This window comes from Rhinatrema bivittatum, chromosome 19 (genome assembly GCF_901001135.1).
Source record: "Rhinatrema bivittatum chromosome 19, aRhiBiv1.1, whole genome shotgun sequence".
Taxonomy (NCBI): domain Eukaryota; kingdom Metazoa; phylum Chordata; class Amphibia; order Gymnophiona; family Rhinatrematidae; genus Rhinatrema; species Rhinatrema bivittatum.
This window is the reverse complement of record NC_042633.1, coordinates 30,445,004-30,466,542: the sequence shown is the minus strand read 5'-3', so window position 1 is coordinate 30,466,542 and position 21,539 is coordinate 30,445,004. Positions and strand designations below refer to the sequence as shown.

General features: G+C 41.7%; 1 protein-coding gene across 1 annotated transcript; it reads left to right on the top strand.

The window, feature by feature from the left end:
• Window positions 1-5,778: 5,778 nt before the first annotated feature.
• LOC115080320 (olfactory receptor 1G1-like) lies at window positions 5,779-6,782 on the top strand. The gene has a single exon (XM_029584470.1). The coding sequence runs from the start codon at window positions 5,838-5,840 to the stop codon at window positions 6,780-6,782; it is 945 nt and encodes a 314-aa protein (XP_029440330.1). The 5' UTR covers window positions 5,779-5,837.
• The last annotated feature ends 14,757 nt before the right edge of the window (window positions 6,783-21,539 follow it).

The following is a 21,539-nucleotide window of genomic DNA, read 5'->3' as shown; positions in this document are numbered from 1 at the left end:
AGTGAACCCAACACATACTTAATGTAGCAAATTAAACTCCAGCCCCAGAGCTGGCGTTAAGTCATCCTGCGAGTCAAAGGCTCATGAAAAATACCATCCTGTGTGGTTCCTCCTTCTAAGTATTGTTGCAATACTTAGATCTACTGCTTGCAGTGTTTAAGATTGAAGGAATAAAGTAACGACCTGATTTAAAAAAAAAAAAAAAAATTCTGGGGACACTATACATTTTCCAGGTGTGTATATTGTGCATGTATATTGGGCGAATTAACTGAGACAGGAAAAAAAAACGGACGCTCGTATTGAGCACCTATTGTGATCACACAGCCATGTCTCCTGGACACCTGATGCATTTGAGTGCTAGAGACGCAAATTCTTCCCTATCGGGTGTCATGACTCAAATGAGCTCAAAGTAGATGGTTCCCATGAGCATCATGACCAACATAGGTCAAGTTGAAGCTATGAGTATGAACCAAGGCCGACCTACAGAGCAACAGAGTATCACTATCGATGTAAACCCAGATGAGACTGCGGAAGTCCAGGTGCCGCTGAGGGGTGGAGCCTCAAGAGGACCCTGAACTGCAAAGGGCTAGCCAAACAACCCAGGGCATACTCCCTTGCAGAATTTCATAAGCTGTGCAAGTCCAAGAAAGACCAGAGCCTTCAGCCTGGGAGGATATCAAAAGGCAACTCAGACTTGAGACTGGGGAATGGAGAAGAGCACTAAGAGAAAACAAACATTGAACAGGTGTGGGCTTTCCTGAAGAGACTACCACAGCAACATCTCATAGAAGAGAAGGGGTGTTGGATAACCAATAGCAGAAGGTGGCCATCCTCTGAACCAGGCAGAAAGTGGTTAACTTCTCCTGGCTATACTGCTTGACTCTCTCTGGGAAGAAGAGAGACTGGTAGCTTGTGTCCTGTAGTACTAGTCAGTCTACACTTCCTTTCTGCTAAGCAAGATCCCTGGTTCCACCTAGATACAACATTTTCTATACAATACAAGGTAACTCTAAATAGAACATTTTTTATTGTTTTCTAGTTCAGTTCCCCCCAAGTAAAGTATCCTCAGTGCAACTATTGAAGGTTCATGAGTCTGTCCCTCTCCAGGTCTGGGCCACACACACATGTATGTAAATAGTGTGCTGGCAGAGAGGGGTGCTGGGCACAGCCTATGACTGGCAGTAGAGGGGTATGAGATGACATAATGAATGTATTATGCTAGTCTGAGTGGGCCGGGACCAGTCTAATACATAAAAGGAGGATCTGAGGCTTTACCGACATGCCTAGAGCCTCCAAGGTTGTGATTGCTTTTACTTGCCGACGCTGCCAGATATCTCTAGGCTGGGGAAGAAACTGTAAGCTTCAGAAATCGGGGTGAGTGAAGCCCAGAAGTTCCAGCCGAGCTGCCATGAGGACATCAAGTCACAATTACTTAACACTGGGATAGCAAAGACGAGCTAATTCCCATTGTTGCCACCCATGCCTGGATTTCTTCTAATGACTTCTTCTATGCATAGTGTTACCCCCTAAGGCATTAATTTATTGCAACTTCAATTTCCTTTGGGTTATGATACAGGTGCCAGCATACGGCTGATGGGATGAAATATAAGTTCATTGGTGATCAAAGACGCATTTCTTTTCCAAGCAATCTCAGCCTAGAAGGGGATTTTTTATTTTATTTTATGACAGAGAAGATAGTGTGTAGCAATTTGTTTTCTTTTTACTAGCAAAAATTGCACTTCACACCTTTTCTTTTTGCCTTAAAGTCTTTGCCTAGCCATTGACTATGAAAAGGAGCACAGCCATCTCGAAAACGTGCATCTTTACACATTTATTATTCTCTTTTGTGTGCCTTTAACTTGTTTCTCTTTTAGCAAGCAGCCTTCGTTGCTTCCCTTACACATCTTTACCTGTCGTTCTCAGTTTATGTAGATGAGTGCACAGCTAAGCATTCAAAGGAGAAGGCGCGATTACCCGCAGGTAGTCAAGCTTGTGCAGCTGACAGCCGAGAGATGTCCTTAGCATGGCCAGAGCTAGAGCTGCGGAGGTGATCAAGCTTTTACAGCCTGAGAGATCCTGGTGAGCAGGAAGGTGGTATAGAAAGGAGTTCAATGAATACATTCAATCTACAATTTAAGTAAGTACATTTTATAATCCATCTTACCCCCCCTCCCAAAAAAAAAAAAAGAAATCTGCTCAAAATTGTGTCAAACAATCATATCCTTACCTGAATGGGAAGTGGGAAGAGAGCAAGACTGAAAGACGATCAAGAGTTAGAGCAGTGTGGGTGATCAAGCTTGTATAGCTGTCAGCTGGAAGATATCCCTAACTCGGGAGGGCAGGAAGGGGGAACTGAGAGGCCAAATAGACCTTGTCTGCCGATATCTAATCTATTACTAGGTTATGTCGGATAACGAGCACAGCACAGGGGGATATTTCTCGTGATCTGAAACTCAGTGAAGGCCTCCAGTTGGACATTTTTTTCTGTTTTTGAGTTTCCAAGCTCAGCTAGAACCAGACTACTGAGAGACACTGCCATGAGCCTCAATTCATAATTACCCTATGGTTTCTTGCCCCTTATTTTAATATCCCCCTTCCAACTGAGCTCAGTTATCATGGACACAGTCCTTGGGCAAGAATCAGAAACGGTGGTCTCTCTCTCTGGAATCCAATTTGTATCCAGTACTCAAATCAGCCTCTGAAGTTTAGAAATAAAAATAAGATTTGAGCTAAGATTGCAAGACGGAATAAGACTGATGAGCTAGAGTGTATGGTTCTCAAAGAAGATTACAGAGACAAAAGGCAACTCAATGATCTTTTGGAAAGAGGATAACCAATGTGACACTGTGAAATGGCAGGGCAGGTTGACTTGGTGATATGCTGGCACTATATATGTTAAGGATGGCTTGCACAAAAACATCCAAGGCAATGCGGAACACGTACCTGCTCAGCTTAGCATTTTAGCTAAGGTATGGCTTATAGGGACTGATGAAATTCCAAAGTTTCAGCAGCTTCATTATGTTTCTTTGCAACTATTTTAGTTGTGGAATTACATTGTTTGATACTTTCAATTGTGTGTGTGTTTATTGTTCAGTGCTCAGGGCCTTGGTATGGGGATAAACACAAATACAAACTGCAATATAGAATCTCTATGGCTAGAAAAGCCATGCATGACAGGAAAGAGAAGAGCAGTGGGTTTATTCTACCATTCACCTGACTAGGACGATGGAACAGACTGTGAAATGCTAAAAGAGATTAGACACAGTCATAATGGGAGATTTCAGTTACCCCAGTATTGATTGGGTAAATGTCTCATCAGGGCGTAACATTTCTGAATGCCATGAATGTCCTGGAACCAGCGAGAGGGGGGAACCACTTCAGATCTGGTTCTCAGTGGAATGCAGGATATGGTGCAAGGGGTAATGGTGATCATAATGCAATTTAAAATAAATAATATGTATGGGATAAAATGTAAGAAGTGATAGAAAAAAATGTTTTAGTACTTTCGAAACCTGCTTATCTACTGTTTTCACAAAAAATTTACAAAATTCCATTATAAATGTTTAGGCTACCTGTAATATATACCAGCATAATCCATATAAAGCACAATTTGACAAAAAAACACTGCAAAGCCAATCATATATACATTCATACCAGACCTACACACACCTCAAAAACACTTCAATATACCAACACGTCCATAGCCAATTGGTTATATTGATCGAACAGTTAATACTCTCAAGACAATTAATTGTTCTCCAATGGACTTTTCAATTTTAGCAACATTTCTAATATCAATTGAATACAAGTCCCACTGAATATCTCAACACCTCTCAGAGTTCACTCTACTTAAATAGCAGCTGTCCTCAAAGTTCTTTGTTGCATGCACTCTGGATTTCCAAAGAGTTAAAGACTTCTTTCTGAAGCAATAAGTTTTCTGAGTAATAGAAGAGTTTTTATTGGGTCAACAGTTGAACAACCAACACGTCCATCATGTAGAGAAATCTCAATCCATTGTTACTCCACCATCATACTTGATATGAAGATTTCTCAAACTTAGGGAGACATTGAGAAATTTCAACAGTCAGGTTCATGTCTTCTCATGGCCAATACATTGTGCAAGTGCCACTAGCTCAACATGTTTTGCTGACTGAGCTTCTTCAGGGGCTTGGTGATTTAGCCAAAGTCCCCTGCAGAGTTATGTTCTGAAGGGAGTCAGGTAGTCTACTTGCAGAGAGAACATTCACTTGCCATTTTGTGCATTGTTGGGTATATTGAAGTGGTTTTGAGATGTGTGTAGGTCTGGTATGAATGCATGATGTAATAATGGGTCCTTTGCAGTGTTTTTTGGAAGATGTATGATGATATGGCTGGAATATATAAAAGGTAGCCTAAAAAATGATGTTATAATTGAATTTTGTGAATTTTTAGTGAAAACAGTAGATAAGTAATAAGAAACATTTCTGACACTTCTTAAATTTTGCACCATACATATTATTTATTTTAAATTGCATTATAATGTGGGCATTTTGGAGCCTGGCCAAGAGATGTGTGCATAAATATTTACGCGCCCCGGCACACACAACCTTACTTCTGCTAAGGAGGATGTATGTGTCAGTTAAAAAATAAAAGGATCAAGCCATTTCTAAAGGGTTTAAAGAGTCTGGGGTATCTGGGGGGAAGTGTAGGCTAGGAGGACCTCGCTGTTAACTGAACAAACTGGTAAACCGGGCATGGTGTGGGCACGAGCCCCTTTTAAAATCCTCTGATTTATGTGGCAGAAGCGGGATGAATGCACCCATGCGCACATGTGCGTGTGGCCAGGCTACTTTATAACATGCACAAGGATCCCTGGGCGCGGGCCGATGCATGGTGGCCGGTTTGAAAGTTACCGTCCCTGTTCACAACGCTTGCTTCCATATTAGAAAAAGGATCCGTGGAGTCATTGTGGACCAAACATTGAAAAGATCTGTGAGACAGTCTGTACCAGTCTGGAGGCCAGTGAGCTGCAGAAAACTAGCACTTACATGGACCACGCACACCAGACTCGGGGTGCATACATACTGAGGTCCAGGTCAGTCTAAGGCCTCTGGTAAAGCGCTGTCACTGTATTTTATTTTTATTTGATTTGGATTTGTTACCTGCTTTTTTTGAGCACACGATTCACCCAAAGAGGTTTACAATATATTAGAATAGCGGCACATGACAATGTCATTTCCTGCAAAAGCTATCTGGCGGATTTTAAAAGCGCTACGCGTGCCAAAGCCGGGAGATACGCACGGAACATGGTCCAGCGCACGCAGGTCATATAATGGGGGGGGGGGGGGGGGGAGATGACCAGGAAGCTATGAATGAAGACTCATGGTCAGACAGGCCCAGAAGAGGTCACTTCCAAGTGCGCTGAAAGCCCAAACATGCAAAAGAAAACTGATGGCTCATATAAAAAGACAAATCTCAGTTCTTAACATGCTCTGTCGCTATGGGGTAGCAGCACATTATATAGGACACTCATTTTTTTTAAGTGCTTTATTGCCAAAGATCTGTGGTTTGCAATTTATTTTGTCTGTACAATATCGAAAACTCTATTCCCCAGTGTTACATTGAACTACTTCATAAGGACTTCCTCCTCCCTCTGTTTCCTTCCCTCCTGCCTCTTCCCACCCTCATCTTTTCCTCCTCCACCTTCCTTCTAGCCTTTTCCTCTCTCTTCAGCCAACGTAGCTGCCTGCAATTTAATTTTTGTCACTCTCTCAACCAGGTGCCGGAGATGTTTCCAATCCTGACTATACCATTATCTAATTTCCTGTCACGCCTTTCCAGAGCAGGTCGCATCCAACATGCATGGTGAAAATCAAACTGCGGTAACTGAGTTTATTCTACTGGGTCTTTCTGACCTCCCGGAGCTACAGAAGGTGCTCTTCCCCTTGTTTCTGCTCTGTTATGCTGCTACACTGTTGGGTAACCTCATCATAGCCATCGTGGTGAGCATTGAGGCCTACCTGCATACACCCATGTACTTCTTCCTGGGCAATCTATCTATCTTGGAGATCCTGTATGTGTCCGTCACCATTCCCAGCATGCTTTGTAACTTCCTGAGGGACAGGAGGTCTATCTCCTTCTGCGGATGCCTGACTCAGATGTATTTTTTCATATCATTTGTGGTCACGGACTGCTTCCTTCTCACATCAATGGCTTATGACCGCTATGTGGCCATCTGCCAGCCCTTGCGCTATACAATAATAATGAGCAGGGGGCTTTGCAACAGGTTGGCAGTAGCTTCCTGGATCCTTGGCTTCTTGAAGTCAGCTCTGCACACGAGCAGGGTATCCGTGCTGCATTTCTGCGGTCCCTACCAGATCAACCATTTCTTCTGTGACTTCCCAGCAGTGCTCGAGTTATCCTGCAGCGACATTCACCTCAACCAAATGTTAATATTCATACTGGGTGGGATTACAGGGCTGGGCTGTTTCCTGCTGATTCTTGTGTCCTACGTTCGCATTGTATCCACTGTGGCAAAACTCCACTCTATAGCAGGGAGGCGCAAGGCCTTTTCCACCTGTAGCTCTCACCTCACCGTGGTCATGCTGTATTTTGCCACGCTCACTTTCACGTACGTGACACCCACAGACAGCTATACAGCAGGCTATAACAGCCTGGTCGCCATGGTGTACAGCATCATGAATCCAATGTTAAATCCTCTGATCTACAGCCTGAGGAACAAGGAGGTGCAGACCGGTCTACGAAGAATTATTGGAGGACTTTTCGGTGGATTTTGGAAATGAAGGTGATGAAGCAATCATAAAGTCATCATTTTCAGAAGAATCAAGACTTGTACACTGGTCTCATCCTTCTACTGTTGCTGATTTTGGCCTTTGTACATTTGTAAAATTCACCGATATTATTTGTTAAGAATGTCTACTTTATACTACTAGAAAAAAAAGTCGCTTAAGAGAGACTTAAATTAAAAAAAACATGTATGTGTACTGGGGACAATCATAGACTTGGGATATGTAATTCATGTCATAAATAACTGAGAATAATCATTTTGTCCCCAAAACTTAATCAAAGCAAAAGTGTAAACATACTTTACATATAACATGGTCCAAAAGAAATATGTCTAAGCTTCCCAACGCAGCTGTCGGCACACATGGGGAACATGAACAGCAGCAGTTCAAAGACTGTCACGGATCCCAACACGGAGCATTTTTCGGTGCTTATGTATTTATTTTTGTAACGCCTAGGCTGGTAGTCATTGATAACAGCCCCAAAGGTCAACGCCTCAGACCAATTCTCACAGTCAAATCTTACCAGGATGTTAAAGTACTGAGTGCAAGATCAGTGTATCCCTCACACTCTGTTTAACATGTTCTTAATGTCATCCTAATATGTTGATAAATCAATAATACAGAAAATCCACTAAAAAAAAAAATCTTAGGTAAGTTTGCTGTCACAACACCACCATATGTTCTTACTCAATCTAAGCTTATAACTGTGGTATTCAGAAGGCAATAACCATGGCATAATAGATGAAGACCGCATAACTGCATGATAATATTTGTATTTTATATATCACACATTTTAATCCTAAGGCAGTCCATAAAAATCTTTTAAATCCTAAAAATATCTTTTACTGCTGAAAAAATGTAATTCCCAAATTTTTGTTTTACTTTTTTAATTGTTTTTTTAATTGTTGTTAAATACCACGGCACAAACTCACAGGCACAGATGCACAATTTTATAAAGGAAATCTTTTAGAACTTATGTTAACATCACTAGCTTGAATGTTGGCATCTGAAGTCCCTTCCAGAACCACAGATCAAAAAACAGCCAATCAGAACATTTTGTCATGACAAAGATGTCCAATCAAGTTCCTTGTTCAGGCCATATGGCACTGTACTAGTCACAAGGAATATCAATTGTTGATCTTTGTAATTCAGATGTGCTAACAACTCATGCCATGCGGTGAGGATATAACCTGATCCAAAACTGTCCATCTTAATTCAGAAAATTGATAGTTGTTACTGACAATGAGATACAATCGAGGCTTGCAGTTTTCCAGGATTTAGATAACTGTAATATTTTATTAATTATGCCCTTGTTAGTTTACATGGGACACACTAAGACTTAGGATAGCATAAATCACATATGATGATGTGCATGAAGTATTAAATCTGCATTTGTACTTGTGCCCATAATAGAATGATACCACTCAATTCCTGTCAAAGTGGAATTACAAACGGAATATTCTCTACATGGTCCATGTTCAAACAAAAACTACAGTCCAGAGGATCACTTAAAACAGAACGAACCACCATCTCCCTGATGTTCTTTGCTCTGGAGAATATGAACCTTGGTAGGTCCTGGAAAATCTGATGAAATGACAAAGCAGGCCAATATTTTTTGATAATGGCAATGATGTCATAAGTCCTTATGGAAAATGCAGGAGAGGCCTGATTCTTGTTTAGCACTTACCTGCCTTAGGAAGCAAGTCATGATTTGCAAAGTGTGCCCTCTTGTAAGCTGCTCTGATGCAAAACCAAGGATAACCTTGTTCAAAACATCTTTGAATGAGGTCTTGGGACCAAAAATAGAAAGTCTTCCAACTCTGAGCAGATGCATCTGAGATGCAAAAACTGGCTAATAGGCAAACCCAATTTTAGCTGTCAGAGATAAAAACTGTTAAGCAATAAAAAAAAGGATGTCTAGCAGTTGGTTTCCTGTAAATGGTGATTTGAATGTTCAAGTCTTTTTTTGGAAATAATATCCAAAAAAAGAATGTTGACACGAGCAAAGCGCATACAAGACCTGTCCCAAGGAGTTTACAATCTATGTTGTTGCATGGTAACTTGCTGAAGGTTTTACAATGAATGGAAATTGGAAGAAGATTATTTTAGGGAGCTTGTTAAGATTTCCGGAAGACACTGTAATACAAATATGGGATTAGCTATGGATCAAAACAACCGCCAATAAATTGATAAACGTGGATCAATATGTACATTGCACTTGTGCTTAAGCTCTGCTAGGCTAAGAATTATTAAAGCCTGAAACATTGTCTCAGCACAATCTCTCTGGCTCTTACTGATGAGCTGATAAGGTAGGAGGCAAGAAACATTTGGTTCCTCTAACATTTGTTGCTCTAAGAAATAACATTGATGAGAGCCAGCATTCAGGACATCTCCCTAACACCTGTAGCCAGAGTCATAAATCTTACTGTAACTGTGAGTCTTAATTGCTATAGCTTGACAAGTCCAGGTGTCTAATGTCAGAGCTATGGGTGCAAATTGAAACACCTAACTTGCAGACACTAAACTAAAGTCAGAGAGAATAAGATATATAAAGCTGGGTGCAATGGTGAGTCCTTGAATGAGCCACGAACAAGAACTCTACATATAGAATAGCTTCTATATGTAGAGTTCCCGGAGTCGTACAGTCCTTCGTTTTGAGAATACACAATTGCATAGCAGGGAGGACCTATGAGGAGAGTATTCTTTGTATAATAACTTTTCTTTATTTGTATCTCTGTGATTGCAATCTTATTTGCTTAATCTACATAATGCCTGCTGTGATGTTGTGTGCTTGTACTGATATTCATTATGATATTGTTTCTCTTTATGATGTAAATATATGGTATGAAATCAGCAAAGGTAGATTTTTAAAAATACACGCGTGCGTCCATGTGCACGCAGTTCCTGGCACGCGTGCGTGGACGCAGCTATTTTATAACATGCATGCGTCAGCGTGCATGTTATAACATAGTCCCACGTGCACATACGCACTGGATTTTCATATTTTTTGTTGTTCTTAGTGCGATTCAAACAATGGCACTCCCACGATGCCATTGACCTGTAAGGGGTCCTAAGGAATGCCTGGAACCCCCACGCCCAGAAAGACTGTGAGATTGAAACAGCTCTGATTCTATGCCTTGCCATTCATACTCAAAGATGATGCCTTTGAAATATTGTCTCAAAAGACTGGATCAAAATTCCTGATGCCACCCATGTGGCTACCTCTCTAAGAAATGTTCTCCAGCAAAACTAATTGTAAACCGGCGTAATGTGTTCTACGAATGTCGGTATATTAAAAGTTCATAAATAAATAAATAAAGAAAGAAAATAAAGAAAACCCAATTATGGTATTGAAAACCAGGCACTCCTTGACAGAAAATGGGCTTTGGAAGAGTAGAGAAATCTGTTGAAAGGAGCTAACTTTTCAGTTACAATCTTTATAGATCATAAGAACCTAGAGGTCACTAGATGATTGAATCTTCATCAGGCTCAATGGTCCATGTTCTTGCCCAGTTCCAGTTTATGATTTTTTTTACCATCCTGGTCCAATGAATGTCAATGCCAATGCCCTTTTGTGACATTTCTCCACAGAGGAGGAGAAGGGCCCTATGATACCAGCTTCTTGGATTGTCAGGAATACCACAAAGTGACCTCTTGAAAAAGATGCTCAAGAACCTCTGGCATTGATTCTGACAGTACCTTCACTCCAGATACCTTTCACCTGGATGCTTTCAAATGGGGACATGAGTCCAAGATTTCAGGATGTCTGGGGATTAAGAAAACCACTGAATGAATTTCTAGAACCTTCTAGTGGGCATCCCGATGTAAGGATTGTAAGACTTACATCTTGGCCTATCCAGTGTCCCCCAAGAAAGCCATTCAGAATCCTGTCCTCTAACCACCAGTCTTCCTTTGGCTATCATTGCCACAGATCCCAGTCAGTGATGTAATGCATTATCATCATCCATCAATACTCCCAGGCTGAGGATATTGTACTTCTAATAGCTATCTGTTATAACTACCCAACAAAGTTGCATACTCAACCTGACACTTGATTTCCCTGTGTCCCAGATCTAATCTTCAGCTCTACTATTAATTCTGTGTGTGTTTGACCTTAGGTGAGTCTCTTTACTTCCCTGTGCTTCAGCTTACCCAACAGAAACTGGATAATATTGTTCCTTTTCTAGTCACCTTTTTAGAAGCTTTCCACTCTAGAGGTGACTGTTGGGATATTGTTACAGCATACACATTATAAAGAATATAGAGCTATTGAGATAAAGACACCATAGAAATTTAAGACTGAATTATTAACAGTACTAACAGTAACAATTATTATTTTTGTTACTGGTGGTCTGCACTCCATGTGCATTAGATTTTCCATCTCATGTATCTTGTTGTTCTTGCTTTGCTTGTTTGCTTTCCATTGCCCTCAGCAATGTGTCCAATAACATTAACAATGCACTCAAGGGCGTTAGCTTACATTTAATTTCTGGTTAAGCTGGGGTCTAAAACAAACAGCAGTGGCACACTTCAGAGATCCCTTATGCGATGCTCCCAGAGGTCAAAGAATTACATTTAAAGCCAGCTATAGAAGAAAACAGATCTACAGAGCCAGACAATGCAGCCCTTAGGTAAGTTTAATACTGATAAGTGCCCTCAGGTATTCGTTATGGCTGAGGGTGGTTAGGCATAAGCATGAACTCCAGGTGCTAAAATATTATTGGTAGTGTCTTCACAGTGTGCCTATACTGCTTTCAAACCACTGTTAAATGCACCCTACTGAGGACAATTCTGAAGGCGTTTCCAGTCTCCCTGAGTGTAGACATCTCAGGCAGATTGCATTTTTGATTAAGCTCTCTAATTTTTTTTTTTTACATAATTCATGGATCCATCACTTTTTCTGTAGACATGGGAAATGGTAAGAACCCCAAACAACGTCTGGCTGGATGACTCCAGAAGAAGCTTATGCCGTGACTGACTGTTGTCCAGGCTGAATAACTCAGATTTCCCATGGTATGTGCACTCGATTTTCAGATGGTGATCTTGGACCATGGTCTAAAACCTTGCCCATTCTCTGGTTATTTCCCGTTGAATATGGTTTTAATGTAGAAACAGAGAATATGACATCTTATAAGGAATGTAGAGCCCTTCTGGTTTGCCCAATTTCCTTGCTGTTGCAGTACCATAGACACCCATATTTTTTCACTATTTCTATTTGAAATTAAACCTTTAAGGTTCAGCAGATCGTATTTCTTTCTCTTGAGTTCCAATCTATAAAGCTGGGATGACTCATCTCCACAAGAGATGGAAGGGAAAATTTCCATCGGGGGTACCACCCTTGGCAAAGATGCTCAGATAAGGTGGTAGGAAATATTGGAGGTGAAAGAAAAAGGTTTGTTTAATAAAACCCAGCTATGCTACTTTCTGCGACTACATCCTCTGGTAACAAATTCCACAGCTTGATTGGAAAAAAAAAATTTTTCACTCAACGCACAATTTGTTTCAAATCTGCTCCCTATTAGTTTCAAGAAGTGTCCTAGTACTAAGTGGAAGAACAAATAACCATCCCACCTCGCTTGTGATTTTATGAATCTCTATCCTCTCTCTTCTCCAAGCTAAAGAGCCCTAACCTGCTTAGTTTTCCTTCATACAAAAGCCATTCTTCCTTTATCATGTTTTTGGCCTCTCTGTACCTTTTCTGATTCCACTGTATATTTTTGAGATGGAGCAAGCAGAAGTGCACATCATACTCAAGGTGGCGTTGCATCTTAGATCTATACAGAAGCAATGATGCTGTTTTATTCCCCATCCTTTCCAAATAATTCCTAGCATTCTGTTTGCTATTTTGAATGGTGCTGCACCCTGAGCTGAGGATTTCAACATCCTGTGTAATATGACGCCAAGATCCTTTTCTTGGGTGGTTAAAAAAAAATTCACAGAAGAGAGAATGCATATACAAAGGTACGGTCCAACCCCCTATTTCAATATTTAACTTTTATGTTTGAACAATGTGTTATATGGTGGTTCCTCTTTATGTATTTGTATATGGATTCTTCCTTCTGCAATTTATTAACTTTGCTTTTAGCTTGGTCCATCCTGAGGAAGCCGTCCGGCGAAACGTGGCGCAGTACTCCGTTTCCAAATCTCAAAGTTGGGAGTGAAAGCATGTTTATGTCTTTATGTGCAATGTTTAAAAATGTGAATCATCTGTGAACGATATTGGAACACCATTCTGTTATGAAATAAATATAAAGGAAGCAAAATACATGAAAAAGCTCTCTGCTTTCTACTTGTTGGGATATTTAGAATTCTTCCTCCCATTTTTGTTCCTTTTGGATTATGCTTCCAAGTGTGAGGTTTAGCTCTTACCCACTTTGACTTATTTGGCTTAAAATTTCATCTGCCATTTAGATGCCCAGTTCCAGGGGCGGCTCAAGGTAATCTGCTGCCTGAGGCAAGGGATGAGATGGCACGCACACCCCCATCTCCCTTTTCCACACACACTCTCATTGTTTCTTCTGAGCTCGATCATCATTAGCCACAGGAGCCTCCTCTTTCCCCAGGCCCGCGGGACATGCACTCCACTTCCTCCTCCTCCATTAGCGTTGGCCCACTCTGCCCTGGTTTTATTTCGCGGACCTAATCACCCTAGCGGTAGACGGTCCCTTGCGTCTGTGCCACATCCCGAATCTTCTGTGACATGGTCCCGTATTTGTCGATCAAGTGGATCGCTTTTGTCTAGCGGCTTGGCTTATGAAATGAGGCAACTGAGAAAGAAAGGTTACCCAGAAGCCGTGATTTCCACTCTTCTTAGGGCCCGCAAGACCTCCACTTCCCTTGCCTATGTTAGGGTCTGGAAGGTTTTTGTCCCTCCGGCGGTCCTCTATAGTACATATTCTCGCGTTTTTGCAAGATGGCTTGAAAAAGGGCCTGGCCTATAATTCTATTCATAGAAACGACGGCAGAAGAAGACCAAACGGCCCATCCAGTCTGCCCAGCAAGTTTCACACATTTTTTCTCTCATACTTATCTGTTTCTTTTAGCTCTTGGTTCTATTTCCCTTCCTCCCCCACCATTAATGTAGAGAGCAGTGATGGAGCTGCATCCAAGTGAAATATCTAGCTTGATTAGTTAGGGGTAATAGGGGTAGTAACCGCCGCAATAAGCAAGCTACACCCATGCTTATTTGTTTTAACCCAGACTATGTTATACAGCCCTTATTGGTTGTTTTTCTTCTCCCCTGCTGAGTACAGGTAGCGGCCTTGGGCTGTCTGCATGGTAAGATTGAAAGTTCTTCCATTGCGGGTCATCCGGATGTTGCTCGTTTTTTGCACGGTGTCAAACATTTACGTCCTCCGCTACGGGCGCTTTGTCCATCCTGGAGCTTGAATTTGGTCCTTCGTGGTCACTGCGCTTCACCGTTAAATCCTTCAAGGTGGCCCTCTTGATAGCCACAAGAAAAACAGTTTTGAGAGTTTGAGCCTATTTGTTTGGTGCATCGTTTTTCCAAATTACAGGCATTGTCATGTAGGGAACCATTTCTGCATATAACGGAGTCGGGAGTGTCCCTGCGGACGTACCCTCCTTTTTGCCTAAGGTGGTCTCAACTTTCCACGTCAATCAGTCAGTGGACTTACCATCCTTTTCGGAGGAGGGTACCCGATCTTCTCACGGTCGAGACTTGCGGCGATTGGATGTCCGACGGACCCTTTTAAGGTATTTGGAAGTAACTAATGATTTTCGTCAGTCGGATCATCTTTTTGTCTTGTGGAATGGTTCAAAGAAGGGATATAAGGCTTCCAAAACTACCATTGCCCGCTGGCTGAAGGATGCTATTGCTTCCATGTATATATGTCACGGACGTCCTGTCCCTGACGATCTTAAGGCTCACTCTCTCCGCTCTCAGGTGGCATCATGGGCTGAAAGCCAATGTGTTTCACCGCAGGAAATTTGCAGAGCGGCTACTTGGAAGTCATTGTACATGTTTGCTACACATTATAGGTTGGATGTCCGGGATCCGGCTGCAGATTCTTTTGGCAGCAGGGTGCTTCGAGCGGGACTTTCTGGGTACCATCCCATTTAAGGGGGCTCGGGTACATCCCAGCAGTCTGGACTGATCCTGGTACGTACAGGGAAAGGAAAATTAGTTTCTTACCTGATAATTTTCATTCCTGTAGTACCAAGGATCAGTTCAGACGCCCGCCCAAGTATGTATATTACAGGAGAGTCCGCTCATCTTTTTGTCATATTCCTGTTGTCTTCTCTTAACAGTTGTTTTCAGCAAGTTCTTGGTTTAAAAAAAAAAAAAAAAAAGGAGAACAGGTTTTCTGGTATTTTTAGAGTATCATTACTTGATCTAGTCATTGGTTGTTTCATTCTGCTTTGATATTGATTATACTGAGGGATCGCAGGTGGCACACCAGTATATCTAGGGGGTGCTTTTCAGCTTTTCTCTGACTCCATCTGCTGGACAGGAGGCATAACCCAGCAGTCTGGACTGATCCTTGGTACTACAGGAACGAAAATTATCAGGTAAGAAACTAATTTTCCTTTTCATATTTGAGTTCCTTTAGAACTCTGGGGTGAATAACTTCAGGTCCTGATTACTTGCTACTATTTAGTTTGACAATTTGCTCTAGCACCTCTTCCAGGTAACACTGATTTGATTCAGTTCTTCAGAGTCATTAACCCAGAAAAAAAAATTCAGGCATTGATATCTCCCCAAAGTTCTCTTTCATAAAGACTAAAGTGAAAGATTGAGTTTACTCATTCACAAGGATTTTGATCCTGATGTACTTGAAACATACAAACAAGACGGCAGAAAAAGACCATACTTCCTATCTAATCTGTCCAAGCACATCAATTATTCAGCTTTACAATCCCTGCCACTCCCTCAGAGATCCACGGGGATCTCTGAGGGAGTGGCGGGGAGGCTGTTTCATGCATCCACTACCTCCTCTGTAAAGAAATATTTCCTTAGATTACTCCTCAGCCTCCACCTTTTCACCCTCATCCCATGACCCCTCACTCTGCCTCCTGTGCACGGAAATCTTGGAGGTATTTGAATGTCTCTATCATATCTCGCCTTTCCTCATGGATATACCTGTTTAGATCTTTAAGATTGTTCTAAAGCATACGGGAACTAAGACCACTGACCACCTCCTGGACTGACTCCATCCTGTTTATATCCTTTTGAAGGTGCAGTCTCCAGAATTGTGCACAGGATTCCTAGTGAGGTCTCTCCAGGGCCCTATACAGAGGCAATGCCACCTCTTTTTTTCTACTGACCATTCCTCTCCCTATGCAACCAAGCGGCCTTCTGACTGTTTGGCTGCTTAAGATCATCCAATACAAATCACCCCCAGATTCTGCTTTACTTTCATGCTTAGAAGAATTTCACCCCCTATACTGTACTCTTCCCTTGGGTATTTGCAGCCCAACTGCACCATTCTGCATATTTAGCATTAAATCTTAGACTAGTGGTTCTCAAACCTGTCCTGGAGGACCCCCAGCCAGTCAGGATTTCAGAATATCCAAAATGAATATGCATGAGTTTGAATCCGCATGAGATACATAGGAATGCACTAACTCATGCATATTCATTTTGGATATCCTGAAAACCTGATGGGACAGGTTGGGAAACCTTTATTCTAGACCATTCCTCGAGACTCACTCGATCCCGCCTCATGGTTTCCACGCCCTGTTGCAGATTTTGGTGTCATTCCAAAGAAAGATAAACCTTTCCCGACAATCCTTCCACAATGTCGCTCACAAACATGTTGAAAGGAATGGGTCCAAGGACCGATTCCTGCGGCAGCCCTCCCCTTGGAGTAAATTCCATTTAGCACTATCTTTTGCATTTCCCACTGAATCAATTTCTAACCCAATCTGTCACTTTAGGGCCCATAGCAAGGGCATTCAGTTTCTTTATCAGTCACCTCTGCAGAACCGAGTCAAAGGCCTTATTGAAATGAAAAGTATACTACATCTAGAGCTCTCCTCTTGGCCTTCCATAAGACAGAGGAGTGACTGCATATCCAAACCATCTGGATTCGCATTGGACCACGGACATCTCCTTGTGGCAAAAGAAATGATGAAGAATATTTGATAAAACCAGATATGGCACTAGGTAGATGGTAGTCCTCTTGTTTCAGATCTCATGTATACCCGTGTAATGATTGCCTTCTGCAACATGTCTAAAATAGGTGCAGTCACCACAGCATCAATCTGGGAGGAGAGCACTCCAAAATGACTTAACACAAGGCCTAGCTTATCTAAGGTCATCTTCAGAAACTTGCAGAACTGAAAACTAGTTAGCCAGCCTCCATCCATGTGTACCAGAAACCAAGAGGTGAAAACCAATCTGATCTTTTCAGACCTGTGAGTGAGAACATGTGGAAACCCTTAATGCCTAACAGTGAAGGTCAATCTTGTGTGTCTGACCAAGGTGAGATATTTAACTAGCACGTAGGCACATAAAATAGCTCATTTTGGGGTAGATTTTAAAAGAAGCGCGATCAGCCTACTTTTGCTTGCGCATCAGACTCAAGCAAAAGTACGCTGGATTTTAGTAGATACGCGCGGAGCCGCGCGTATCCACTAAAATCCTGGATCGGCGCGCGCAAGGCTATCGATTTTGTATAGCCTGCGCGCGCCGAGCCGCGCTGCCTCCCCCCGTTCCCTCCAAGGCCGCTCCGAAATCGGAGCGGCCTCGGAGGGAACTTTCCTTTGCCCTCCCCTCACCTTACCCTCCCTTCCCCTACCTAACCCACCCACCCGGCCCTGTCTACACCCCCCCTTTACCTTTGTCGGGGGATTTACGCCTCCCGGAGGGAGACGTAAATCCCCGCGCGCCAGCGGGCCGCGACCTGGGGGCGGGTACGGAGGGCGCGGCCACGCCCCCGGACCGCCCCGGGCCGTAGCCACGCCCCCGTACCCGCCCCCAAAACGCTTCCGACACGCCCCCGAAACGCCGCGACGACCGGGCCCGCCCCCCGACACGCCCCCCTCCGAAAACCCCGGGACGTACGCGAGTCCCGGGGTCTGCGCGCGCCGGTAGGCCTATGTAAAATAGGTTTACCGGCGCGCAGGGCCCTGCTCGCGTAAATCCGGGCGGATTTACGCGAGCAGGGCTCTTAAAATCCGCCCCTTTATTTGTTGCGTTTTCTCAATTGGACATGCATTGGTGGTGAACTGCTGTCTTTTTATAAGTAGGGCTATTGCGCCTGGTAGTAGAGGGAGTTTGTGTTGCTGTTATTGAGATAACACCAGAATATCTTTTTTTGTATGGTGAGTTGTATGGGGAATGTTCTAGTTCTGCTTTATACCCATTACAGAGGGGTGGGGGTGGGGTTAGCCCTGTGACTGTCATGTGTTCAGTGTCTCTCGCATGTGAGGACCATCTATCAGGTGCGTCCCGACAGAAAAAAGGTTGAGAACCACTGACCTAGGCAATTGGACCTCCTTCTTCTAGCCCTCGAGGACCGGAAGAGGAAATGTGTTGTGGGCCCGCATGGGCAGGAAGAAGGATGCCCAATTGTCGTAGCTGAAAGGAGTGGCCAGAAGAAAAGACTTGAGAGGGTCAATTGCAGCATCGGCCAGCCGCTCGGTAGGAGAGAGGCAGGATCGCTTGGGCCGCGTGGCAGGAAAGAGGCAGCATCTTTGCTGAACAAAGAAGACAGTGGAGGCCTCCTGATGCCATGGAAGTCCAAGAAGAAAGCTGCTGCTGCCTATACCTAGGATGGAGAGTAAAAAATATATATGCATGTGAGTGCATGTGGGGAGACAGCATGTGGGGGGGGGGGGGAAGTATATGTGTTTGTGAGAGAGAGCATGTGAGGAAGAGCCAGTGTGTGTGACACACAGGCATACTCGCTTACTCAAACATATTCATACACACACTCACTCTCTCCCATGCATGCTCTATGTGAGAGAGAGGATAAAGTCTTTGTATCGCAGCCATCGCCTCCTCTCATGACAAGCTCAGACTGAAAATCAAAAGTTCCCAGCTATGGATTGTGGGATATTTTTTATCCTTATTTTATTTATTGAGTAGTGTTTGCTGTTTTGAAATATTTTATTTGTGTTTGGTAAAACTTTCAAAATTTGCATGAGTCTTTAATTATTGGATATTCTATTCATCAGCTGTTTTGAAATTATTTTATTAGTATGATTTTACTATTATGATTAATGATTTATATTTCTTGATTTTATTGATTGTTTGAGGAATGGTGACATTTTTGTTTTTCCATTGTTGCAGTGAATAGAGTCTGGCATGTTGCATTTTACAGTTCAGTTTTTGTCTGCACATTTCTATTTATACTTTATGTGGCTTTATTCTGTATTTGGTGAGGGTTTGTGTTCTGCACGTGAGACTGAGGTGAAGCATTCTGTTAGCTTGTGGTTTCTCTGTAGGCATCTGTAGTAGCTTGGCCTGTCCTGTTTTCCTGATAGGAGGTGTATTGATATTTTAGATTCTGGTGTAATATTTGTGGTATTCTTTTTCATAGGTGGGGGTTGTTGTTCTTTGAGTGTTGGCAGATTGAGTGTTGGCAGATTGAAACGTAGAGGAGGTGGAATTTTGGCGCTTATAAAATCTTCGTTTAACCCGATTAGAAAAATTATAGTAGACACAGATCCTTTTGAAATTCTTATAATTACAGCGTCACCAGTGAATTTCATTATTGTATATTGCCCACCAACTACCTTAGAGAAGTACTTATCAAATTTTCTAGAAATTATTACATCGTTAAAATTGAATTTGGAAAATACTATTCTGTTGGGGGATTTTAATGTACATGTAAATTCACTAAACAAGCCCACTTATGTGATCTCATTTTTAGAAGCTATGACCGGTTTTGGTTGGTCGCAATTAATTTCTGCTTCCACTCATAGAAAGGGAAATATACTAGATTTGGTGTTTTTTAACTCTCTATCTATTTCTATCCCATTGGACACAGTCAAGAATGAAGAAGTTCCATGGTCTGATCATCATTTAATCTCGTTTACAGCTATTACGAATAACATTCCCATAGCACCACCTCTCAGAAAAATGATTAAAATTAGACGAAAATTTACTAACGAAGAATTTGTGAATGAGTTTGCTAATAAATTACCAATAATAGTGCAAGATTCAGTAGAAAAAACAATTGATTGTTGGAACAATGCTATTCTAGACACTTTAAACATAATTGCTCCATTAAAAACTATAGTTATTAATAAGGAGAAGAACTTAAATAACCCTTGGTATACAAATACTTTGCATGAGTTAAAAAGATCTTTGAGAAAAAGTGAACGTCGATGGAGAAAACAAAAAAACATCCAAAATAAAAATATATATTTTGCTATATTGAGAAAATACAAACAAGATATAAATATAGCTAAGAAGAAATTCTTTGCTGAGAAAATTAATTTGGCTAATAATAATCCACATATTTTGTTTAATATAGTTAAGTCATTGGTGTCACCTCCAAGTTCCGACGTTTTGGGGATTGATGAAGACACCTGTGAGAATATAGCTATGTTTTTTCAGCAAAAAACAAATAAGATTGTGGCTGAATTTAAGAATTTATCTTATCCTAACTATGCTGTTCAAAACCCAGTTTACAGCTGGAGCTCCTTCGATTCTGTTTCAAATGACATCATTCAAAAATTAATAAAAAAACAAAAGGCATCTAATTCTCCATTTAATCCCTGTTCGGGAGCCATCTTTAAAGAATTGGGTGACTATTGTCCAGAAACCATATGTTTCATTATAAATCAATCATTGGAATCTGGTATTTTTCCACATCAATTGAAGTTAGCTTCAATCACACCAATTCAAAAAAACAAAACATCTTCTCCATCAGACTTCACAAATTTTAGACCAATTGCATCTCTTACCTCTCTGTCAAAAACAATTGAATCATCTGTGCTCTATCAGTTGAGAGAGTATTTATCAGAACATGATATCTTACATCCAGAACAACATGGATTTAGAAAAGGCTATTCAACCGAGACCCTTTTGCTTTCATCTTTTGATACATATATACGAGGATTTGACTCTAATTCTGATTACCTTCTGATCATGTTGGATATATCAGCAGCGTTTGATACGCTTGATCATGAGATTCTTTTAGCCAGACTTCAAGCAATTGGTATACAAGCTATCTTGCCAATCGTCAATGCCAAATAAATTTTAAAGGCAAATGTTCGACAATTTATATGCAAAATACTGGGGTTCCACAGGGTTCTTCCCTGTCACCGGTATTGTTCAATGTTTATCTTCTTCCATTGTGTCATATTTTAGCTGCATTGGATGTTCATTTTAAGATCTATGCGGATGACATCCAAATCTATGTCCCCTATAAATCTTCTTGGGCTGAGACAATTTCACTCTGTAACCTTTATGTCAAAACAATTGAACAATGGCTAAGTCATAGCCGACTTAAACTTAACACAAAAAAAACAGAACTTCTTTTCTTGAGTGTATTAGAGGATTCCTCGACTGGCCCTCCTTCATTGGTCACACTGGGTAATGAGGCAATTAAAGTTAAGAAAGTCGCCCGTAATTTGGGAATTCAAATGGACACAAATCTATCTTTATCACACCATGTCTCAAATCTGGTAAAAAATTCATTTTTCAAGCTGCACACTTTAAAAAGACTAAAACCCTTACTTTTCAAAAACGATTTTCAAACTGTGCTTCAGTCTCTTCTGTTTTCTGGTTTAGACTATTGTAACAGTTTGTTCTTGGGTCTTCCAGATTCTGCGATC